The 22,571-nt window shown below is 47.7% G+C and overlaps 1 protein-coding gene across 1 annotated transcript; it reads left to right on the top strand.

The window, feature by feature from the left end:
- The first annotated feature begins 6,283 nt into the window (after positions 1-6,283).
- Positions 6,284-22,514, top strand: ARF3 (ADP ribosylation factor 3). The gene is made up of 5 exons (XM_037514667.2): positions 6,284-6,338; positions 20,029-20,270; positions 21,100-21,210; positions 21,441-21,565; positions 22,118-22,514. Exons 2-5 carry the CDS (start codon positions 20,123-20,125, stop codon positions 22,277-22,279), a joined length of 546 nt encoding a protein of 181 aa, XP_037370564.1. The 5' UTR covers positions 6,284-6,338; positions 20,029-20,122; the 3' UTR covers positions 22,280-22,514.
- The last annotated feature ends 57 nt before the right edge of the window (positions 22,515-22,571 follow it).

Here is a 22,571-nt window from a genome sequence, read left to right as displayed (position 1 = left end):
GAGAACCCTCTAGGGGAAGAGTTTTACCTAAAACTCTCGGAGCCTCCTTTTCTTTTTTTTTCAGCAGGAGGCGTGGGGATGGATAATTTATTGTACTGAGACGTGTTCTTGGTTCCTGTTTGTAACTAAAATAAATTAAGTTACTGGACCAGTGGATTCAGAGGGTGAAATTTCTTTTTATTTATTTATTTATTTATTTATTATTGTTATATTCCCCATACAATTGCAGCCCCCCCATTCTGACCCCAATCCCTCCCCTCCCGCCCCCGCCCCCCTAAAAGTGTCTCTGGTTCATAGTTTTTTGTTGATTTTGATTTTCACTTTCTTATAGTTATTCATTTTCCTGGTCCCTTATTTAAGTTTTCTAGATTCCTGCTATGAGTGAGACCATCCGGTATTTTTCTTTTTCTTTTTGGCTTATTTCGCTGAGCATGATCCCTTCCAGCGCCATCCATGTTGCTGCAAATTGCATGTGTTTATCTTTTTTGAATGCTGAGTAATATTCCATGGTATATATGTACCACATCTTCTTGATCCAGTCATCTCTTTTTGGGCATTTGGGTTGTTTCCAAAGCTTAGCTATTGTAAACAGTGCTGCTATAAACATAGGGGTGCAGGTGTTCTTTGGAATTGATGTTTCTGTGTCCTTTGGGTAAATACCTAGGAGTGGAATTGCTGGATCATATGGAAGCTCTATGTTTAGTAGGTCCAGAAATCTCCACACAGCTTTCCACAGTGGTTGTGTTATAGGACAGGGAGAGGGGCAGCCCAAACCCCGCAAACCTGCCTATTCTAAATGGGTTCTGCCATCCGCCGCATCAACACAAAACATATAAGACTTTAATGGGAAGGAACTTTAATAAAACTAGGAAACAATACAGGTAAGGCAAAGAGTCTAGTTTCTAAATGAAGCACCCAAAGTTACCCGTCCCCTCGTGGGTAAAAGTCCATCCATATGGGATCGGCCCAGAACAAGGCCCCAAAGCCTGCTACAAGTCTAAAGCATCTTCCAGTGGGGACCCACAGAAAAGGGTCACAAACAACCAGACAAGCCCGGAAGGAAAAGAGCAAAATCAACATCAAGATAAAAGCTGCCATTGTCACCTCCCCACAGGTCTCACCCACATCTGTGTCACCCAGTCCACGACCAAAAGACAAGCGCAGCTTCTTCACGTGTCTCTAGGCTCCATGCGTCTCCTCCAGGTCTCCTGGCTCCATCCTGCTTCCTTCCTCCGTCTCTTCCTGCAGCTTCTCCTCTTCCTGCTCAGCTCCACCCTCCCTTGGGTGGGGCAGGGAACCTCCCCCTTTCCTGGGGACCACCCTGTTGCAATTGGACCAGTTTGCACTCCCACCAACAGTGCAGAAGAGTTCCTTTTTCTCCACACCAGAGGGTGAAATTTCTGCTCACACTTGGGGTCCCAGTTTATGGCTTCTTTTCCAGTTGAATTATCCTACCCTCTTGCACTTGGTGACTTTATGTATATTTTCTGTGGTTTCGCAGAGGATTTGAAATGATCTTCAGTGACCTTTTTGGCAACTTTTAATATGAAAAATGAGGGGGGACTTCTAGACACGACTGACTAGAGATCTAAACCTAGGCCCAGTTTACTCAAGGCTAGATTTCACCTTGGTCACCGCCCTCCAACAAAGGTTGACTTCCCCTCCTCCCCTGGAAAGGGCTTGATAGTAAATATATTAGGCCTACAGACCTTGTCGCAACTACTCAACTCTGCCATAATTACTCAACTCTGCTGTTGTAGACCAAAAAGCAGCCATAGGCCATATATAAGCAAATGGGCATGGCTGTGTCAAATAAAACTTAATTCACAAAAAGACTACAAGCCTAGATTTGGTCCTCTGGCTGCAGTTTGTTGATCCCTGCCCTGTACCCTGAGGTCACCTCTGTTTTGGGGTTTTCAGTCTTGACTAGCTCAACATTGAATTTGAACCCAGAAAAGCAGGTATTTTTCATCTTGGCTCCAACCAGAGAACCTGGGAGGTAATTTGAAGACTAAGGGGAAACATGTAATAGGGGAGTTTCTTTTGCTCTGGAAATCAGCAAAATCAACATGTTCTCCCACTCAATTATTTGCTTATGTATTTTGTTCTTTTTTTTTTTAAGGATTAATTTATTTATGCATACAAGTACTGAGGTACAGGCCAGAGGTGTGGGATTGGGGGTGAAAGGATTCACCAGAGACAGAGTGGGAAACAGAACAGGCAGCCTGACTGAAATACACTGCTGAGGGGAGCAGCGGGTGAGTCAGGAGAGGTCTGCTGCGCCATGTGGGTTGCTCCCTGGGCAGGAATCGATCACATGCAGCAGTGGCTGCTGACAGCTTCATAGGTCGTGTCTTAACCACTTGAGCCACCAGGGAGGCCCCTATTTTGTTCTTTCTTATTCAGAGCTCTTCTGCATTTAATTTTAGTAAAATACCTTTTAGGAGATAACCATAACTAGAGTGAGCAGAATTTCTTTTATCCAATCTTTTAATTTAATTATTAGCCCAATATCTTTGAAAACAAACCATTATATATATTTAAATATTTATTTATTTATACATACCAAAATAGGGGTACAGGCCAGAGGAGTGTGTGTGGGGGTGAGAAGATTCACCAGAGACAGAGTGGGGAACAGAACAGGCAGAATGACTGAAATACACTGCTGAGGGGAGGGGTGGGCAATTCAGGAGAGATCTGCTGTGCCATGTGGGGAGCTTCCTGGCCAGGAGCTGCAGAGGCTGTGAATAGCTTCATAGGTTGCTTCTTAACTCCTTGTGCCACCAGGGAGGCCCCAAACCATTATATTTTGATTTGGAAAAGGGATCTATAACATACATTTAGAACTTTCTAAATGACCGACATTTATGGGGTTGCAAGACACTGACTCTGACAGGTCATCTCCTTGGCTTTCCACACCTCTAGGCAAGAGCTATGCTACCCAATTTCCCTGAAGAGTAAGTGAAATGATGGCAGCACCAGGATAGCAAGGGCATTTTGTGGAGTCTTGGGTCAGGACAGTACTTTATGGAAAAATGTTATGGCCCAAATTTCCACTTGAGCATTGAGAATTTGGGGTTTAAACTTTTATACAGATGCAGGAAGATAGCTCACCCTTATTTGGGGCACTGACGGAGCCTAGTGTGTGTATGGGGGGTGGGGGAAGAAGGGGAAGATGCCAGAATGGACACAGGATGTGAGAGAGACTAATGATAATGTCCCCTCTCCCTGTCCTATAACAATAAGGAATATCCAGAATGGGAATTTCTCACACTCAGGAAGAGGAGGGTAAACCCCAATCGAGTCACAGCAAAAATATTTTAGCTTTTCCCTGTTTTATTCTTCTAGATTCCTTTTAGTTCCTCTCTAGCTTTTTCTCTTCTTTTGTCAGACTCACTCTGTGGCAAACTTAAGCCCCAAACCACAACCTTGAGAGATTCCAAATGGATTTTGTCAGCAAGACCAACACCCCCTCTTCCCCACCCTTGCTCCTGGCACATGTGCTGGGCTCAGGCCCAGGCCTGGGGTCAGTGATGGGAGTAGTGTTAGGGGGAAAAGGATGTCCTAAAGCTAATTCCATACAGACTTTGTGGACTCCACCTCCACCCCAGGCCAAAGCCAGACACTGGGAACTCCAAATCCCATCACCACCAAGGGAAGGTGGCTGGGACCTGAGGGTGGGGTTCAGCAGCCAGGTTGGTATAAAGCCAGACACGTGGGCTTTGGAGGGGTCCCCCATTTTGGCTCTCCGCCAGCTCGCAGCCTCTGGCCACCTCTGAGAGTGCTTTTTGGGTTTCCAGGTCAGCGGACCGGGTAGGACGCATTAAAGACTTTATTTCCCTATTTTCTCCCTGAGTTGTACATTTTCCTTATTTCCTTTTCCTTTGTAAATAAACCTTTTATTAACCTTTTGTGTGTGTCTGTAGTGGAGTATTAATAAGTCCCTTTTAAGCACGCGGGTGAGGACCCACAGCCAGGCAACCCGTTCAATATCAGGGCTGCCCTATAACAGTAGGAGTGTGCAACCCACAGAGCGGGTGGCTACAATTTTAGCTTCTACTTCGCTTCAGTGGCAGTCAGAGGAGGGTGGGAGACTGGCCTCCTTCAGCTCTGGAGGAGTTTTTCTCCCTTAGTCTTTTGGGTACCTGGGAAGCTGTGGAGTGGCAGGGGCTGGCTAATTGCCAGTTGGGCAGCACCCCTCCAGGGATGCTGTTTGCCTCATGGGAAGCTCCCAGAGATGCTGCAACAGACAGTCTCCTCCTCAGCCTTGGAGAGGTGAAGAACAGAAGGGCTGGGGAATTCTCAAGTCCCCTTTATTAGTTTTGACTCAAATACTATGGTGCTTGCTGCCAACCATATTCAGCTGTCACCATTTCCATCCTTTGTCACATCTGGCATCGAACTTTGAGATGATCTGAAGTCTTGAGTAAGAACACTGACAGGTTCCACTTCCCGTCACACAAGGCATGTGGTATGGTTGGGGTACTAAGAAAGAGGGCTGTAAGACAATTTTGGTGGTTAGTGTGGGGGGCAAACCTGTTGGGGTAGTCCTAGAAAATTCTAGGAAAAGAAATGAGAAGAGTAAAATCATGTGGCGGTATCACAGAGCTCACTCTAGACGTTTGTAACAAGACTGAAGGAGTGGTTGGCCATTTAAAACAGACTTTAGGGCTTCCCTGGTGGAGCAAGGGGTTAAGTCTCAGCACTATGAAGCTATCAGCGGTCACTGCAGCACGAGTTAGATCACAGGTCAGGGAGCTGACCCACATGGCGCAGCAGACCTCTCCTGTCTCACCCACTGCTCCCCTCAGCAGTGTATTTCAGTGGATCCACCTGTTCTGCTCCCCACTCTGTCTCTGATGAATCCTTTCAGCCCCCCCTCCCACCTCCTCCCCCTGCACCTCTGGCCTACACCCCAGCTCTTGTATGCATAAATAAATCTTTAAAACAAACAAACAAACAGAATTTAGCAGGACAAAGGCCCTTAATGGCAACCATTAGGGACAGAGAAAACTGCCTTTGTTATAAACATGCTTGTTGTTATCCACCTCATCCCTCACTATCTTAAATTAAGGCCCTCTTGGCTTCACATTCTAGGGTCATGTTATTCTCAGGTTAAAATAAGCAAGAAAATGGGGATAAGAGGAAGCAATCAGAGAATGCTTATATCTGGGAATGATAGGGACAAGGGGTAGATATGGTATAGGTATCTCCAGTCTAATTCTTCTTGGGAGCAGACAAGAAATAAAGAAAAAAATCCAGAAAATTTTGGCTCAAGTCCTAAGGAAAAACCATGTGTTTCTTTATACTGCTAAATGAGAGAGAACACTTAAAGTTCCTTCCTCTGTTCTTAGCATTACTAGTGCCCTTCTTCTATGACAAGGATGCCTGTTCCAAGACAGCTTTGCATGTCTAGACCAGGTGCAGAAATAAGTGTGAGGGAAGTGGGGGTGGGCAAGAATAGAGAATCATGAGTGCAAAGTCCCTCACTTTCCTTGGGATACTAAAATGCATGCTCCTCTAGGTACACTTCCTCAGATCACATCCCTGCACATCAGGTTTCACCTGTTTGTCTTTCAAGTTCAACTTCCCAACTGGCCCAGGGTCCAGTTGTTTCTTTCTGTCTCTTAAATTCATCCCTCTTCTTCTTCTTCCCTATGAGCAAGGATCTCTTGCTTCAGATCCCAAAGTCACCTAGTCTTGGGTTAGCAGTCGTGAGCAGCAACATCGGCGGCGGCGGCGTAGTGAGCGCTCTCAGCGGGAGCCATTGCTCACACCAGCTAACTCTGGTTAAAAAGAAAGGTGCACGGTGGAGGGGTACTGCGGGCCGCAGCAGGGCTAGCTCCCTCTACCCTGCCCGAGGAGCCCTGGGGGGGCCTTTCAGTCCAAGCCGTGCGCAGAGCGGCCAGCGCGCAGCCCCAGTGCTCCTTCCAGGCACGGCTCGGAGCTCGGGGTTCTCACCTCAGCCCCCACTGCCGCCGGCAGCTTGCAGCCCCCACATCGGCCCCCGCCCAGGCTTCTGCTCCAGCACCGGGCTGCCTCTGCTGCAGCCGCTGCCATGGTGATGGATCTCGCGAGAACTGCCGCTGGGGCCGCGCAGATCTCGCGCGATCGTGGAGGTGGGAAGTGTCCCGGCCGGGGTGGGGGCGCCGCGCTCAGCTCCTGTCGCCGCCGCGGCTTCCGGTGCGGGGTAGCGGGAGGAAGGAGGAAGCCGGGAGCGGGGCCGGGGCGCAGCCGCGCGGAGGTCGGCCGGGGAGCCGGGGCAGCGGGGCGAGAGGCGAGCGGAGCCTGCGGGGCCGAGGCGGCGGCCGCTGCCGCGGAGCTGGGCGCCGGGACAGGTGAGGCGCGGGGAGGGCAGCGCCCCGGGGGCGGCGCGGCGGGGGCGGTGGGGAGGGCGCCCCTCGCCCGGGCGGCGGCGGGCGGCGGGCGGCGTGGTCTCCCCCCGAGCGCGGAGGGGGCGCCGGGCCAGCCCCTCGCCGGCCTCGGCGTTTGAAGGACGCGGAGCCGGGGCGGGGTGGGGGTGGGGGCTCGCGGGTCTGTCCTCCTCCTCTTGGAAGCGGGCGACACACTGGGGTTCCCTTCGCGGCAAGGGGTGGGTTTTCAGGGCTCGGGGCTGAGGGGGGCGCAGGCAGTCCGGGGAGAGGCGATGCGGGGGTGGCGATGCCTGCTGTGTACCCCTTTCCTGAAAGGGAGAGGGAATGCCGCCGCTCCCCGCTCCTGCCCCGCTGCCCTTCTACCTGATCACCCGGGGCCCGGGAGAGCCTCGCGGGGTGACACCAGCGCCCCCGTCGTGGGGTCGGGGTGCGGGCGGGTTCAGGGGGTAGCCGTCTGGGCAGGCTGCTGTGGCACCCCAGGGACACTGTTCTGGTCGGGATTGCGCTTCGGGGGCTTGGGAACCGCAGCAGAGGAAGAGGGCAGCAGGTTGGGAGCGGGAGGCGATGAGGCAAGAGGAGGGGGAGGGGACCTGGTCTTGCTTGGAAAAGAGAGGTGGTGCCTTCCTCCCCCAGGCGAGGCGGGGGCGGCCTCACAAGAGGAGGGAGCATCTTGTCGCTGACTCTGAGTTTGTCTTCTAATCCGCTTTCTTTCTTTAGGAAGTGCCACGATTCCTGGAGCAGAAAATGGAGCCATTGCTTGCACCCATGTTTGAGGGAAGCAAGGAGGGAGGGGGAGGGGAGCCCCTGTTAAAACAGGCCACTTGATTAGCAAAGTAGTAAATCCTCTTTGGGGGAGCTCCCATCTTTTGGGGTTGTCTCACTCCTGTCCCCATCTGGCCAGGCCAGGCTGAGTCAAGAGTATAGTCAGGAGTGAGGAGAAATAGTGAGGAGAAATAGTGAGGTGAGGGAGAAGTGTAACTTAAAACCTGCTCTGCTGCTATTGGATTGGGTCACCACTGGTCTATGGCATGAAAGTTTTATTGGTAGATCTGCTTCAGGAGTCTGATTCCTTGGGTCAGTGCAACAGGACGCAATCTAGTCTCTGCAAACTTCCTTCCCTGTCTAATCAGGTGGTGACCATCTTTTCTGCCCTTTTGTCTGGAGCTCCTTGCTGGGATCAGTGTCTCCACTTGCTGTGACTGGCATGGGACTATGGATTGGTTATTGCACATTAGACCTGAGTTTGAATAACATCCCTGTACAAGCTTATTGTAAGAATGAATCTGATCTGTTGAGCTCATTTTTTCACAGAATGAACCTTGGATTCGGCTGGGAAGGGCCTCTCCCTGTGTATCACGTATTCACATGCTTCCTGCCTCCCTGAACGGAATTATTACCTCGCATAGTCATAATTTTCATGTGTATGTCTTATTTTTCCAAAAAGTCTAGAAGCTTTCTGAGTGCAGGAATTAGATCTCACAATGCCTGGGCACACAGTAGGCACTCATGATAAATGCAGGTGTGAATGGGTAGAACTCAAGCTTTCTGACCACAAAAGTTTAAGGAAAGGAGAAGGCTTGGCTATCAGGGAGCATGCCTGTGGGTGGCAGAGCAAGATACAAAGACCTGTAACTTTTTTTTTTTTTTTAAGATTTGTTTTATTTATTTATGCATGCAAGAACTGGGGTGCAGGCCAGAGGTGTGGGAGAGAGGGGTGAGAGGATTCATCAGAGACAGAGTGGGGAGCAGAACAGGCAGATTGACTGAAACACACTGCTGAGGGGAGCAGCGGGTGAGTCAGGAGAGGTCTGCTGCGCCATGTGGGTAGCTCCCTGGCTCTTGATTGAACTTGTGCTGCAGTGGCTGCGGATAGCTTCTTAGTGCTGAGACTTAACCCCTTGCACCACCAGGGAGGCCCAAGACCTGTAGCTTTTTTTTTTTTTTTTTTTAATAGAGGCATGTTTTTCTTTATTTATTTGTTGTTTGTTTTGTTTATACATGCACTGGGTACAGTCAGAAGCGCGGGAGGGTGAGAGAATTCACCAGAGCCAGAGCGAGGGGCAGAGCAGGCAGAAGGACCGAAGGACACTGCTGAGGGGAGCAGCGGGCGGCAGGAGAGGTCTGCGCGCCATGTGGGACCCTCCTCCGGTGGCCGGGGAGCAGCCGGGGATTGAACCGGCACCGCAGAGGCCACGGGCAGCCTCGCAACCCAGCACTCTACCGCTGCGCCACCGGGGAGGCCCGCTTTTTTTTTTTTTTTTTTAAAGATTGATTTATTTAGGCATACAAGAGCTGGGGTACAGGCCAAAGATGCAAGGGGCTGAGAGGATTCACCAGAGACAGAGTGGGGAACAGAACAGGCAGATGGACCGAAATACACTGCTGAGGGGAGCAGTGGGCGAGACAGGAGAGGTCTGCTATGCCATGTGGGTTGCTCCCTGGCCAGGTGGGGATCGAACTCGTGCTGCAGAGGCTGCGATTGCTTCATAGCGCGTTGCTTAACCCACTGCGCCACCAGGGAGGCCCAAGACCTGTAGCTTTTTGAAGAAGAAAGTCTTTGTTCACTTTCCCCGGAGGCACAAACTGGGAATGAATAATGGAAATGAAAATGTAAATAAAAAGATAACAGTAGAACACAGAGTGTCTATCTGAAATCCCGTATCTCATTTCCCCACTGTGGGCAGAGGGGTCTCTCCGTTAGATGTGACTCCTTCAAAGCATTATCTGCAAAATGGGAGCCTGGAGATTATGGCCGAAGGAGCCAGTGATATTTGTGGTGGTTGGCGTAAGAATTGGTGCCAGTGAACGGTAGCTGCTATTGTACTGAATGCGGGCACAGAGGAGATGGATAGTCGGCTGGTGAGAGTGGAAGTGGAGTCTTCATTGCACAAAGGGCCACATTGTGTGCACTCATCTCTGCTAGTCTCTTTTCCACTGGAATCATAAGAGGAAATGAACTCAGGACAGGGGGCAGGATTTGTTGGTTAGAAGGAGGAACTTCTGTAAAACTAGCTTTGTTAAAACTGAGGATATAATTGTGGAATCTGCTTCCCCATATACCTTTAGAAATGGAGGCCAAGAGACTCAAACTATTTGGCTCTTCACCGTTTTTGTTACAGTAAATTTAGAGGCAAAATGGCATAGTAACTACGAGTGTGAACCTTGGATCAGAGACAGTTGATCTAGAGATGGCCTCTGTTAATTTCAAGTGGTATGATTTTGGTGGAATTGTCTTCTCTTAGCTTCATTTTCCTCATCTGTAAAGAGTATGTAGTGTTGTCATGAGAATTAAATGAGATGATACATGTAAAGCACTTAGTATTGTACAAAGCACATAGTAAGTACCAAATAAATGTTAGTTGCTATTAATAATCATTATCATAGTAGTGATAATATGAGCACTCAGGGCTGCCTAAAAGGAGAGAGGTTTACAAAAGAACAGTTTGCCTCCTAAGGTGCCTGTGTAGAGAAATGATTGTTACCATGACTTTCTGTGCTGCTCGTAGGCTTTTGAGCAGTGAAATTTTTTTTTCAGCAGCAGTTTCATAGAGGCAGCTCCTGCTGCCAGAGTGGGAGGTGAAGCTGGAGCAAGGCAGAGGCCCTGAACCATCAACATGCATTAAGGGTGAGGACATGGGGCTAAAGAGTAGTGTTCATGTTAAAAAGTCAGTGTGACTCAGGTAACGGTTGACTCTCTCATAAATGAACACCTTGATGAACCTAGAACAGAAATTTCATTTTAGGTCTCACCAGTATTTCAGCATGCTCCTTTTCCTGGCCCACTCTTTATTTACTCATATCTGCTTTATATATCTGCCTTTGAATGTGTTTCAAAATATACTGTATTAAGACCCAGAATGGTGATAACTGTAATTCTTTCTGCTCTACCTTTTCCAACATTTGTTGCAAATATAGGTAGAGTGCTAGTATAGCTTTTGACATGAAAAGACCTGGGAAGCATTTAGAAAGAATTCACAGATATTTGAAGGCTTTGTATTGTGATCTGGGAAAGAACTGACTGAGCAAAGATTCAATGAACGCATTAGAATTTCATCATAGTCTTCTGCAAAGGGTCTGTTATGTCATATGGACTAGAAAGGAAATAGCTCAAGATTTCAGGGATTCACCATTATCACCATATACTTGAAGAAAGATGAGATGACTGGGTGTGGCAAGTCTCCTGGAACCTTTTAGCTCGCCCATTACGGGTGAGCACCTGGCATAACCCATCTTTTTTTTTTTTTTAATTTTTAAAAAAAGATTTATTTATTTATTTATACAAGCACTGGGTACAGTCAGAAGCGCGGGAGGGTGAGAGAATTCACCAGAGTCAGAGCGGAGAGTAGAACAGGCAGACTGACGAAGTACACTGCTGAGGGGAGCAGCGGGCGGCAGGAGAGGTCTGTGCGCCATGTGGGACCCTCACCCGGTGGCCGGGGAGCAGCGGGGGATCGAACCAGCGCTGCAGAGGCTGCGGGCAGCCTCGCAACCCAACGCTCAACCACTGCGCCACTGGGGAGGCCCTGGCATAACCCATCTTTATGAGTTGATGCACAAGAGTGGCAAGCTTGAGAGTTTAAACTTCAACATGGCTAGAATGCAGGAGAACATTTGCTTTCCATTGCAATAGGTTTTGTCCTGCTTTTTCAAAAAGGCAATGGAAGCTTACCTTTTTATAAAACCTTCTTTGAAGATTTGAAGTCTAAAACAAAACATATAAAAGTGGAGCCGCTCCGGTGGTGTTGGCAAGTGGTGAGCATAATTAGAGCCTCTCATGTGGACCCCCCCTTTCCTCCAAGCAGTTTCTGAATCTCATCTGAGGAACCCCAGGGCTCTGAGAACATGTCAGATACCGGGATAGGATCCACCTGTAAAATCCTGTCTTCCTCAGTTTCACAAATGCTTTGTCATCATCAGTAGAACTGCACTTCTCAACAACAAGCATGTTGATCACAAGCTCTGAATTAGTCATACTGCTGAATGCTGGCGACATGAAATGTGAATAGGGCTTGATCCCTGCTGGCAAATGAAATACTTCCCAAAGTTTTTTTCATCATGGCAAGCACAGGACAGTAATAGACCAAACATACTTGCTTACAACCTGAGATAAACCACCCAAGTTAAGCCTTGTCTAACCATCCAGTACTGGTGGGATCAGTATCTTCAGCTGACCTGTAATGGATTAAGAGCACATTTGAGAAGTTCCAGCTCTGGAAAGGGAAACAGACAAACATGAATAAAACATACTGTGATTATCCTAGAGTCAAGGCGTGTTTGACATGTGAGGGAATCAGAGTCTGCTCTTATTCACCAGAGATGGTCTGCTTCCTGACTTTATCTGTAAGCCAGGTTGCTCCATAGTGGCTGGCTTTGTCCAGTTCATGGTTTCCTATTTCATCTGTTCACAGGTAGCTCCAACTTTACCTGCAAAATGGTGCCAGATCCAGGGGCTTTTTTTTTTTTCCAAAAAAATTTATGCAAAATTTTATACAATTTATGCAAAAAAATTTATACAAGAACTAGGGTATAGGCCATAGATTATTTATTTATTTATGTATAGGCCAAGATTTATTTATTTATGCATACAGGAACAGGGTACTTGGGGATGTGTGTAAGAGAGGATTCACCAGAGACAGAGTGGGGAACAGAACAGGCAGACTGACTGAGGGGAGCAGCGGGTGAGTCAGGAGAGGTCTGCTGCGCCATGTGGGTAGCTCCCCGGCCGGCTGGGGATTGAACTCATGCTGCAGTGGCTGCAGATAGTTTCATAGGTTGCATCTTAACCCCTTGTGCCACCAGGGAGGCCCCCTTCAAAGGCTTTTTGATAATGAAAAGACATGGGGAGTATTTGGAAAGAGTTCACAAATATAAGATGGCTTTGTGCTTGGTTTGAAGGTTTATTAGGACTGTAGACTGACTGAAATTTCAGTGATTTTGTAATTAGGAAAGTTTAGTCAATTGGTTATCTCTGGCTATAGATGAGGGCATTGGAGCAACCATTGGATATCAGGAGATGGGGCAGTTATAAGTGGGTCAGATTCTAAGAATAGAGTAAACTGAAAGCTTTATTTTTATTAAAAAAAAAGGATTCATTTATTTATGCGTGCATATAGGAGCTGGGGTGTAGGCCAGAGGTGCAGGGGTAGGTGGGTGAGTGTATTCACGAGTGGGGAGCACAACAGGCGGATCTACTGAAATACACTGCTGAGGAGAGCAGCGGGCAAGACAGAAGAGGTCTGCTGTGCCATGTGGGTTAACTCCCTGGCCGGGGATTAAACTGCTACAGTGGCTGCTGATAGCTTGATAGCTGAGACTTTAACCCCAGTGCCACCAGAGAGGGCCAAACTAAAAGCTTTAGCTCGAGGGCAGTGCCCAGAATGTTCCAAAGAAATAAATGAGTCTAGTTTTTATCTGGTCACTGTTTTATCTTGGTAGGCTGTGTTTTCTGAAACATGTCTGATGTTCTATTATGACTCACTTGATGAAGGTCGTCCATGGGAAAAGCCAGACTGGTCCCAAGTGGTTAGGTGTCTATCAGGGCCATTGAGGATCCTACTTCACTTGATCATGTGACTGCTTTAACTTATCCTGTACTGGAGTCATCTTCTCCAGGACCCTTTTTTTCTCATCTAGAATGGAAACTGCATGACTGTTCTGCCCTAAACCTAAATACTGCTACTTGGGTTAAGTGGGGCCTACTATTAGTTAGATGTCTTTTCATTTATAACTAAGTCATTGATTCCTCAGCAGTTAAGTTCAGTGGGTACTTTTAAGATCTTAATTTGGCCTTTCTTTAGCCCTCCTTCCTTTTGGGAAAAAAAAAGTTCTTATTGGTATCTATAAGTCTCACTGTGCCAATTTCCTTTTTTTTTTTTAAGAATATTTTTTTTTTCCTTAAAGATTTATTTATTTATATAAGCACTGGGTACAGTCAGAAGCACAGGATGGCGAAAGAATTCACCAGAGCCGGAGCGGGGAGCAGAACAGGCAGAAGGACCGAAGTACACTGCTGAGGGGAGCAGCGGGTGGCAGGAGAGGTCTGCGCGCCATGTGGGACCCTCCTCTGGTGGCCGGGGAGCAGCCGGGGATCAAACCGGCGCCTCAGAGGCCGCGGGCAGCTTCACAACCCAGCACTCAACCGCTGCGCCACTGGGGAGGCCCATGTGCCAATTTCCTTTTTGCCCTCTGGTTGCTTCTTTTTCTTTGGCCTCCTCTTCTGCCCACTGCTTTAAATGTTGATATGCCCCAGGTTTCTGCCTTCGGCCTTTTCTCCGATCTTACTGTACGTATTTTTCCTAAATAGATTACTTAGGATGTATCAGTTGCAAGAGAAAGAAGACACACCTGTGGTTCAAACAATAAGAGGATTTATTAGAACATATAGCAAGACATCTAGGTGAATTTAGCCAGACATGAAAGGACAAATACTATATGATTCAACTCATGTGAAGTACATAGACTGGGCGAATTTGTAGAGACAGGAGAATGACGGTTTCTAAGGTCTGGGGGAAGATGAGATAGGGGTTATAGTTTAATAGGTACAGTGTTTCACTTTGAGAAATGAAAAAGTTCTGGAGGTGGGTAGTGGTGATGGTTGCACAGCAATGTAAATGTACTTAAATCCCACTGAACCATACACTGAAAAATGCTTAAAATGGCAAATTTTATGTTATATATATTTTATCACACATACACACAAAAAGTGGAGGAACAGAACAATTTCTTGTTATTTATTTATTTTTTGAATTCACCAACTTGAGTGTCACGCAGCACCCAGGTTTTCTCCATTTTTCTGTTCTGACAGCCTAGAGTTCTTATGTCTGCCTCTTTATTGTCTCAAGATCACTCCAGCATCTATCTCATCCTTCTACACAAACATCCAAAGGCTAGACAAGAAAACATTGCCATATGTTTTTTTTAAGATTGAAGAAAACTTCCCAGATACTCCCAGCAGATTTTCCAGACTAGAATTAGTACTTGACCATTCATGACTCCATTGCGGGCCAGGGGAATAGAATGTCCACCTCCCTTAAGCTGGTCAGTTTTCCTTCTTCAGGGCTGGTGAAGGTAGCACATACCCTCCACTCAAGCCTCTGAGCAAATTAGTGGCTCTGTCAGAAGAAAGAAGGGGAAGAGTGACTGGGTAGGCAGCCAGCAACTGCTGCCATCTTGGCTCATCATAGTTCCTCTATGGTTTCAGTTGCCATCTGTGCAGATACACAGCCCAGACTTTTCTCCTAAGCGTCATACCTTAGCAACTCAAAATCAGCATTTAACCTAAAAACATACATCTTCCCTCTTAGATCTGTTTCTCTTGTATTTCCTGTTTAAAGAAATGCCACAAGTCACCCATGTTCAAAAAACCTGGGAATCATCTTTGACTCCTTCCTCTTCTTTCCTACGTTTAATCAGTCCTTAAGGCCTGTGGGTTCTGCTATTTAGATGTTTCTAATTTGTGCTCTCCACTCCATTGAAACCTCTAGTTAACAACTTTTGATTTCTCATCTGTATTTCTGTACCTCCCAGTTGATCTCTCTGTCTCCAGCCAGTCTTCCTTTCCAGTTTATTCCCTAAACTGCCAGAATGGTCTTTCTAAGGTACGTATCTGACCATATTGCTCAGTATGGCCTTTAAGCTCTTCACGATCTACCCCCTAACCTCTTCACTTCCTTTTACTCACCTTACTCATCATGCTGCATCCTAATAAACTATCTCCCAGTTACATCTGACTTTGGCTAATAAAAAGCACTATCTCTCACTCAAGTCTTTATGTGTTCATACCCGCTAGTCCTCCGTTCTTCTTTACTACCTCATTACTTCCTACTCTTTCTCCAGAAGTCAGCTCAGGTGTAAGCTGAGAATCATGTCTGTGAATCATTTTTGTATCCCCCAATCTTGATTACCTGCTCTAGCTTTCTGTCCTCATAATATGTGCTTACCCTATTCTTCCCCTCATGCTGTTTTATGGTTCTCTATGTCCTAGGCTTTCTCTTCCATTGACTGAGTTTCATGAAGGTAGGAACTGTCTTCTCTGTATCTGTTCGGTATACTCAGTACATGTTTAGTGAATGGATGGAAGCCAGCATCAGGAACTATTTCTTGACTCTTGGAAATCTTTGAGTCCAATAGGTGTCCTTGAGATGCTAATCTCAGAGTTCTTGTGTGCCGATTTCAGTGGTCTTGAGACACAAACTTGGAGTTTATAGAGGTTACAAGCCAACTGCGCTGGGGAAACTAAATACAAGCCAGCCCTGCTTTTGTTTCCTTAAGTTTTATTGCTCTGCTGCTTTGTGCCAAAAATAGCATCTCTATTAATGATATCTCCATTTGAAATTTATCTGGGAACAAAGCTGCTTTTAGTGGACCCTGCCTGGCGTCAGAGAGTTTGGGAAACTGGTATTTCTTTCCCTGAACCCAAGTAGCCTAAAAGAGGAGGAGGGGATACCAGATTAGGAGTCCCCTCAGGTATCTTAGGACATGCCTGAGTCAGTCACTGGAGTTGCCGGTAGAAAGCAGGAGAATGTGTGGCAGGCTGAGCTGTGATTCTTAGAATTGCCTGGAGAACGTGTGTTTTTGCAATATACACGAGTGACTGAGTGGCCAGCTTATCTCTTGTGGGAGGGTGGGATGGTGAGACTGGGGATAGTAATTGGTTCTCAGTGTTCACAGCCTCTGATGAGACTTAGATCAGTCAGTGTACTTGATGGAATTCCCACAGTGCCCCCCACACGTTATATTGGAAGACATTTTTGAAGTTTCTATTGTTATTTTTACCATTTTTTTTTTAAAGAACATTGTTCATGTTTTTTTTTTTTTTTAACGATTTATTTATTTATTTATACAAGCACTGGGTACAGTCAGAAGCGTGGGAGGGTGAGAGAATTCACCAGAGTCAGAGTGGAGAGCAGAACAGGCAGACTGACGAAATACACTGCTGAGGGGAGCAGGGGGCGGCAGGAGAGGTCTGTGCACCATGTGGGACCTTCACCGGCGGCTGGGGATCGAACCGGCGCTCAACCACTGTGCCACCAGGGGAGGCCCTATTTTTACCATTGTTAGCATAGTTTGTGACTGTAAAATAGAGTGAGATATTCTCAGTCATAGAGATATTACTCTATCCCATTTTTTCATCATTAGCCATCACCTTCAGTTTTAACTGCTGATTTCTGGTTTCCACCAGCTCAAGGGACCCTGGTATTTTGCCCTGTGTATTGATTGCCATCTGTGGTAAAAGTATACAGTATGTAAGGAAATAATCCAGGTAATCCAGGTTTAACCTTTTTTTTTTTTTTTTTTTTTTTGCTATTCTGTTTCCTGGCGCTTTCAGGAATGCACTGTGGTAAAACGAGAATTGGTGATATAACCAAAGATTCGTACTCATGGCATAAAGCTGAAAGTTACTGTCATCCTGGTAGTAGGAGCAGCATATTGTTTGGTAGTAGGTAGGGACAGAGAAAACCAACTAAGCCAGTGTACCCTTTGCATTGCTCATCGGAGTCAAGTTCCTGTTATATTCAAGAGGAGTCATACTGTTGCATTAATTTCAAGGACCCAGATGATACATGATAACTGCTTGAATATTTAATCTGTTATCTATCATTCCTGTTGCGTATTCAATGACAAGAAAATTCTACCTATTTTAGTCTTCTAATCCTTTCATTTCCAAACCAGTCCCAGGGTCAGGTATGTGTGGAAAGGGGCCAAGAATTGACAGGATATCTAAGCAGCCATCTGTACACTACATGGAAATACCAAGTATTTCTGCTAGCACAGAAGAAATGATATAAGGACATCCTCAGAGGAGGCTTAAATCAGCCAGTGGACTCAAATGAACCCTTGCATTGGGTTTGGCACTGTGAATAAGGGCAGATCTAAAATAAGTAAAAAGGCATACTCCTTGCCCATGAAAAATAGAGTTAAATTGGGAAAACAGTAAATGTACAGACTTATGAAAGAAGAAAAAAGTTCTATAAGGTAGTGAGTGCCACCTGACTTGCCCAGGAGCCTTGATTTACCATGCCAGGAAATAGAAATAAGTATAATATTAGGATTAGCTTTTGAACCTGAACTTTAGCATGATAGCAAGGAAGCAAACCAAAGGACAGTGTATGTCCTACAGTAGGGGATATTTTTCAGCCACTACAGTACTCAAAGTTGGTAATCATTTAATAAGCAATAGTTCCAGTCATGGAGGACAGCAGGTAATTAAATTCAGAATATGGGCCAAAGCTTCTTACCTAGCCTTTAAAGCGCAGTCTTATCTGGAACTGAAAGAAGGAACACAGCAAGAACAAGAAAAAGACTAGGAAGACTTGGAGAAAGGTTTAAATTTCTGGAGGTGATGGTAACAGGACCAGAAGTCTGACCGCCAAGATTCATGCAGTTCTGACCTTGTTGGCTGGGCAGGTATCCCTCCTGCCTTGGGGATCTTTGGGAGTCTCTGCCTGGGTGGGTTGAGGCAGGCTGGGCAGGGAGGATGGTTAGTGGGCGACTTTACTGAAGTTGATTCCTAAGGTTGAGCCAGATCCTCTCCCTGGGGTGTGAGCCCTCTGGGTCAGGGCAGGGCTCATCTGGGGAACCTACGGGAGCACCACACCTGCCTCATTAGTGGATGTCTGGGGAGGCCTTTGAAGATGAAACACTCCATAAGCACTCATTGTTTCTGGTTTTTGGACAAAACTAGTACTTTGGTCTCCAGGGGCTGTTGATCTGGCTTCTTTGTATGATTCTGGAATTTGCTGCAAACTGAGGAGTGTAGGAGAAAACAAACCTGAAGAAGTTTGTGAAAAAAAAAAACAGCTGAACTCCCACCAAACCCCCATGCTTTAGCTTGTAAAGAGAATTCCTTCCCATCCACCTTTCACATTGTGGGTTTGGGTGCACTCTGTCTTGACCTGTTCTTTGCCTGCTGGGTTTGGGGTGTGTGTGTCTCTGGTTCCCAGACGCTATAGAGAATGCCAGTAGCTGGCATATGGTGATTGCTGAATAAGCTGCCCGCTGACACATGTCTCCTGCAGGCACAGAGAACTGACTGGCACAGGCAATTCTGAACCCCCATCTCATTGTTTCAAAGATGCCTTTCTGTGGCTGACCTATGCCATAGAGAATCGAGGGAAAGAGAGAGGGAATGAGTGACTCTGATTCTGTCCAGTGGGGGCAATAGCTCCGATAGGCAGATAGACCTTCACAGTATATTTACTGTTTTTACTTTTAGTGCTTTAACTGAGCCCATTGTTCAGCAGGTGTTGTTAAATGCCTGTTTTGCATCAGACATTAGTGTCCAACCTGAGTGAGCTGCTGGTGAGGTCAGTAGAGACACTGGGAATTAGTCCAGTTACTCAACTCCTATGTGCCAGGCACTATTCAAGGGCCCGGGAATATGGCTGTGAACAAAATAGATGAGGAACTCACATTATAGAAGGAGCGAAGCAATGCAGCAAAAAACAAATAGGCAGTGTGTCAGATGGTGATGAGTGCTGTGAAGAAAAGTAAAGTGGAATTACCAGGGTAGAGTGGTGGTGGTGATGGTGGTGGTATGCTAGAGGTGGTTGTGGAGGGCCTCTGATAAGGTGACGTGAAGGAACTGAAGCAGTGCGTGGAGGTAGTAAACACTGTTCACGCTCTTCTAGGCAGCGTGAACAGCAAGTGCAGAAGCTTTGGGACAGGAAGGTATTGGGGGAACTGGAGTGAAGGGGAGAGTGGCAGGACATTGGATGAGAAGCAGGTCCACTGCAGGTCATGCGGGACCCTGAGGTCCATGGCGTGGCTTTGGCTTGTCCTGAAGGGAGATATGAAGCCAAAGGCAGGTTTGTACAGAGGAACTGCACAAACTGATTTTGATTTAAAACCAACGTAGCTGCTGTGTGGAGAATAGCCTAGAGGGGGCTAGGGAAGAGGCAGGGCTGAGATGGCTGTCTCCGGGCAGCTAACCACGTGGAGCAGCTGTCCTTGGATTGGCCACCATGAGCCTAGGATTTAAGTGCCTGGAAAATGAGGGGCAGCCGCTCCCCACCCCTCCTTCCGTCTCTCAACTTATTGTATGAACAGAGCATAACTTTAGCAGCTGGCGTGTCGTAGAGTCAAAAGGATCAGCTTCTTTTCGGGTTACTGCTTTCTTGGTTCTGCCTCATTCATTTTGGTGGTCGTGGAAGGTGAGATTGCAGAAATACAGGAAGGGAAGGAGTAGAATCTGCATGAGAGCAGACAGCATAAACCTTGGGAACCTGGCAAGCCTGAACTTTGTCAAGAGTCACAGAGCCACTCCTCATTCCACTACCTCCTTTCCCACCCTTTCCAGAAGCCTCGGGAGAGTTGGGGGAGGGAGGGGCATCAATGATTGTGCAGTGCCTTGGGGTTATCAAGTGTCAGAACCGAAGGGACATTGGAAATCGTCTGGCTCAACCCTTCTCCCTCCGTGTACAGGTGCAGACAGGGAGAGGTGCAGTAACTCGCCCAGAGTCACACTGGTGGGTGACTGACAGTGGGGAGCCTGACAGTTCACTCCTTTGCTCCCAAAGGCTCGAGACGAGTCTGAGTGGGCTTCATCTTCACTGTGCGCTCAGGCTCTCGGTTTGTCCTGACTTGGGCAATTTCATTTAACGCAAAGTCCTTACAAGCAGATAGTGGTAACGAAGTTTTACATTTCTTTGTATAGGAGCAAATCCTCTATACCAGGGACCAGGCTAAAACCAGACTGCCACTGCCCCGTCTTAAGCCCAACTGTCCTCAGAAGAGCAGCTGCTGTGATCATGGGTAATATCTTTGGAAACCTGCTCAAGAGCCTGATTGGAAAGAAGGAGATGCGCATCCTCATGGTGGGCCTAGACGCCGCAGGGAAGACCACCATCCTGTATAAGCTGAAGCTGGGGGAGATCGTCACCACCATCCCTACCATCGGTAAGGCCACAGCTTGGAGGTAGGCGTTCATGCCAGTAACCAGGCAGGGGGCCTATTCCTGTATCCTCCACCTGGCCTCTTCTCCCCAGGCAAGTCCATGCAGTTTGTGGGCCTCGGGAAGGATGGCGATTTAGCTTAGTAGCAGGTGCTGGGACTGCCGTTTGCCCATACCCCAGCCCTCTCTGATGCGGGAACTTCCGCAGCCTGGCATTCATCAGTTGCCCTCAAGCTCTGAGCTAGTTTGTTCTCTGTGTTGTTTGGAAAGCAGGTGAAGGGCTTTGATGTTCCTGCCAGAGGGTTGGGATTGCTTCAGTTTAGATCCTCGGTGGCCCTGAGCCTGGTTAAGACCTGCCTGTGGGAGGGAGAGCACTGCCTTGTAGATGGGGCTCCAGATCATCATCTGCAGCTGGTTCTGCATTTGGGGCTCCAGGCGATAGCTCGCTGCTTTTTCTTCACTCTGCCTTGCAGGCCCTACTTCTTAGCTGAGGCAGACTCTGCTGGTCAGGGTATAGGAGTGGGGATGAGTCATTTCTTTGTAGGAGAGAGATCCAGAAACTGAGAGCATGAGTGGAGAAAGTTGACTCGCGTTACCCAGGCTACTGTGAGCCTCCTGACTGGCCAGTCTCATACTCTTCACTTCTCTTAGGGTTTTTTTTTTTTTTTTTTTTTACTTTAGGCTCCTGAGTCAAGGAACACCAGGTCTTAGGTTTTCTCTCCCTTGCTGGGATCACGGCCAAAAGTGGGAGAAATAGAAAGGAACCCCTTGGGGCGTCATTTATAGACTTCGTCATTTATAGAGCAAGTGGCCATAGCCTGTTTTTTCCCAAAGGGTTCAATGTGGAGACAGTGGAGTACAAGAACATCAGCTTCACAGTGTGGGATGTGGGTGGCCAGGACAAGATTCGACCTCTCTGGAGACACTACTTCCAGAACACCCAAGGTATGGAATGTGAATCGCCCAGGGGCTGGCAGGGGCTGGCTGGGTGTGAGCAGAAAGTGCGGCTGTCATTCTTGGTTGGGGGCCCTAAGTCCTTGCCCTGCTCCCAGGGGTGCGAGAAGGGGAGGAATGGGAGCGACTGTTGGGAGGGTATGAGGGGGTGTTTGTCTTTTGGGGGGGGAAGAGGGGAACTCATTTGTCACCTCTGAGCAGTCTGTGCTCCGTCTCCCTAGGGTTGATATTTGTGGTCGACAGCAATGATCGGGAGCGAGTGAATGAGGCCCGGGAGGAGCTGATGAGGATGCTGGCAGAGGATGAACTGCGGGATGCTGTGCTCCTTGTTTTTGCGAACAAACAGGTGAGACTCCCCCCTGCCCCTAGATTTAAGAGCGGGCAACCCTGCTGTGGAATTCATGGGGCCCCAGGGCTCACTGTGTGGGAAGCCCCGTGGCTGTGCTCTCAGCTTTGGAGATGTGGGAAATGTGATTAGCTCACTTCATGCACTGCTCCTGGCCCCCCACCCCAGCTGTACTTAGTAACATTTCCTTCCTAAGGCTTGGTGTGGTATGCACAGCACCTCAAATCCTCCCTTGTCTTCCCTGCTGTCTGCTGTCACGGAACACCCCTCATTCCTTGGCCAGGCAGACTTGATTCTTTGCCCAGTCTGAATCACCTCTTCACTTTCCTAACAAACCCACATTTGGTTTCCAGCTCCCTAGTGGATTGCTCTCTAGTTCCTTGGACCTGGAGTCCCAGGATGAGTAACCCCAAAGTAGCTCCTTACGATCTTGTTCTGGGTGCCTCAGGGCAGGAGCTGGAGAGGGTATGGCTCTCTCTGTCTGGTAGATGGGTGCTCTAGAAACCTGTCAGATCCTGAGGTTCCTTTTTTTGTGTATCCCTTGTGCTCCAGGATTTACCTAACGCTATGAATGCTGCTGAGATAACAGACAAGTTGGGCCTGCATTCCCTGCGTCACCGCAACTGGTACATTCAGGCCACCTGTGCCACCAGCGGGGACGGGCTGTATGAAGGCCTGGACTGGCTGGCCAATCAGCTCAAAAACAAGAAGTGAGAGCCAGGCAACCCTATCTGAGCACCCTACCCACCCTGACACACCTACTGTTTCCCTGCCCCAGCCCTACCCCTTCTTTCCTGTTGTTCAGTGTGGCCAGGGCCCCGGATATCACGTCCCCATGCCCAACAAGAGCCTTTTCTCCCCTCCTCCCCTCTTCTTTCCTGTTCACCAACATGACCAGTCCCCAGTTGCTGTCCTGATGATGAATCATTCCAATTTACCAGATTTAAAATGAAAACAAGGTTGTTATGGTTTCCTGGGGTGCCGCCCCCATATTCTGGGGAGGTAG

Source organism: Talpa occidentalis, unplaced genomic scaffold (assembly GCF_014898055.3).
Source record: "Talpa occidentalis isolate TD23 unplaced genomic scaffold, MPIMG_talOcc4v2.1 talOcc4.16, whole genome shotgun sequence".
Lineage (NCBI taxonomy): Eukaryota > Metazoa > Chordata > Mammalia > Eulipotyphla > Talpidae > Talpa > Talpa occidentalis.
The sequence above is the reverse complement of the archived record's forward strand: the minus strand, read 5'-3'. Positions and strand labels throughout refer to the sequence as shown.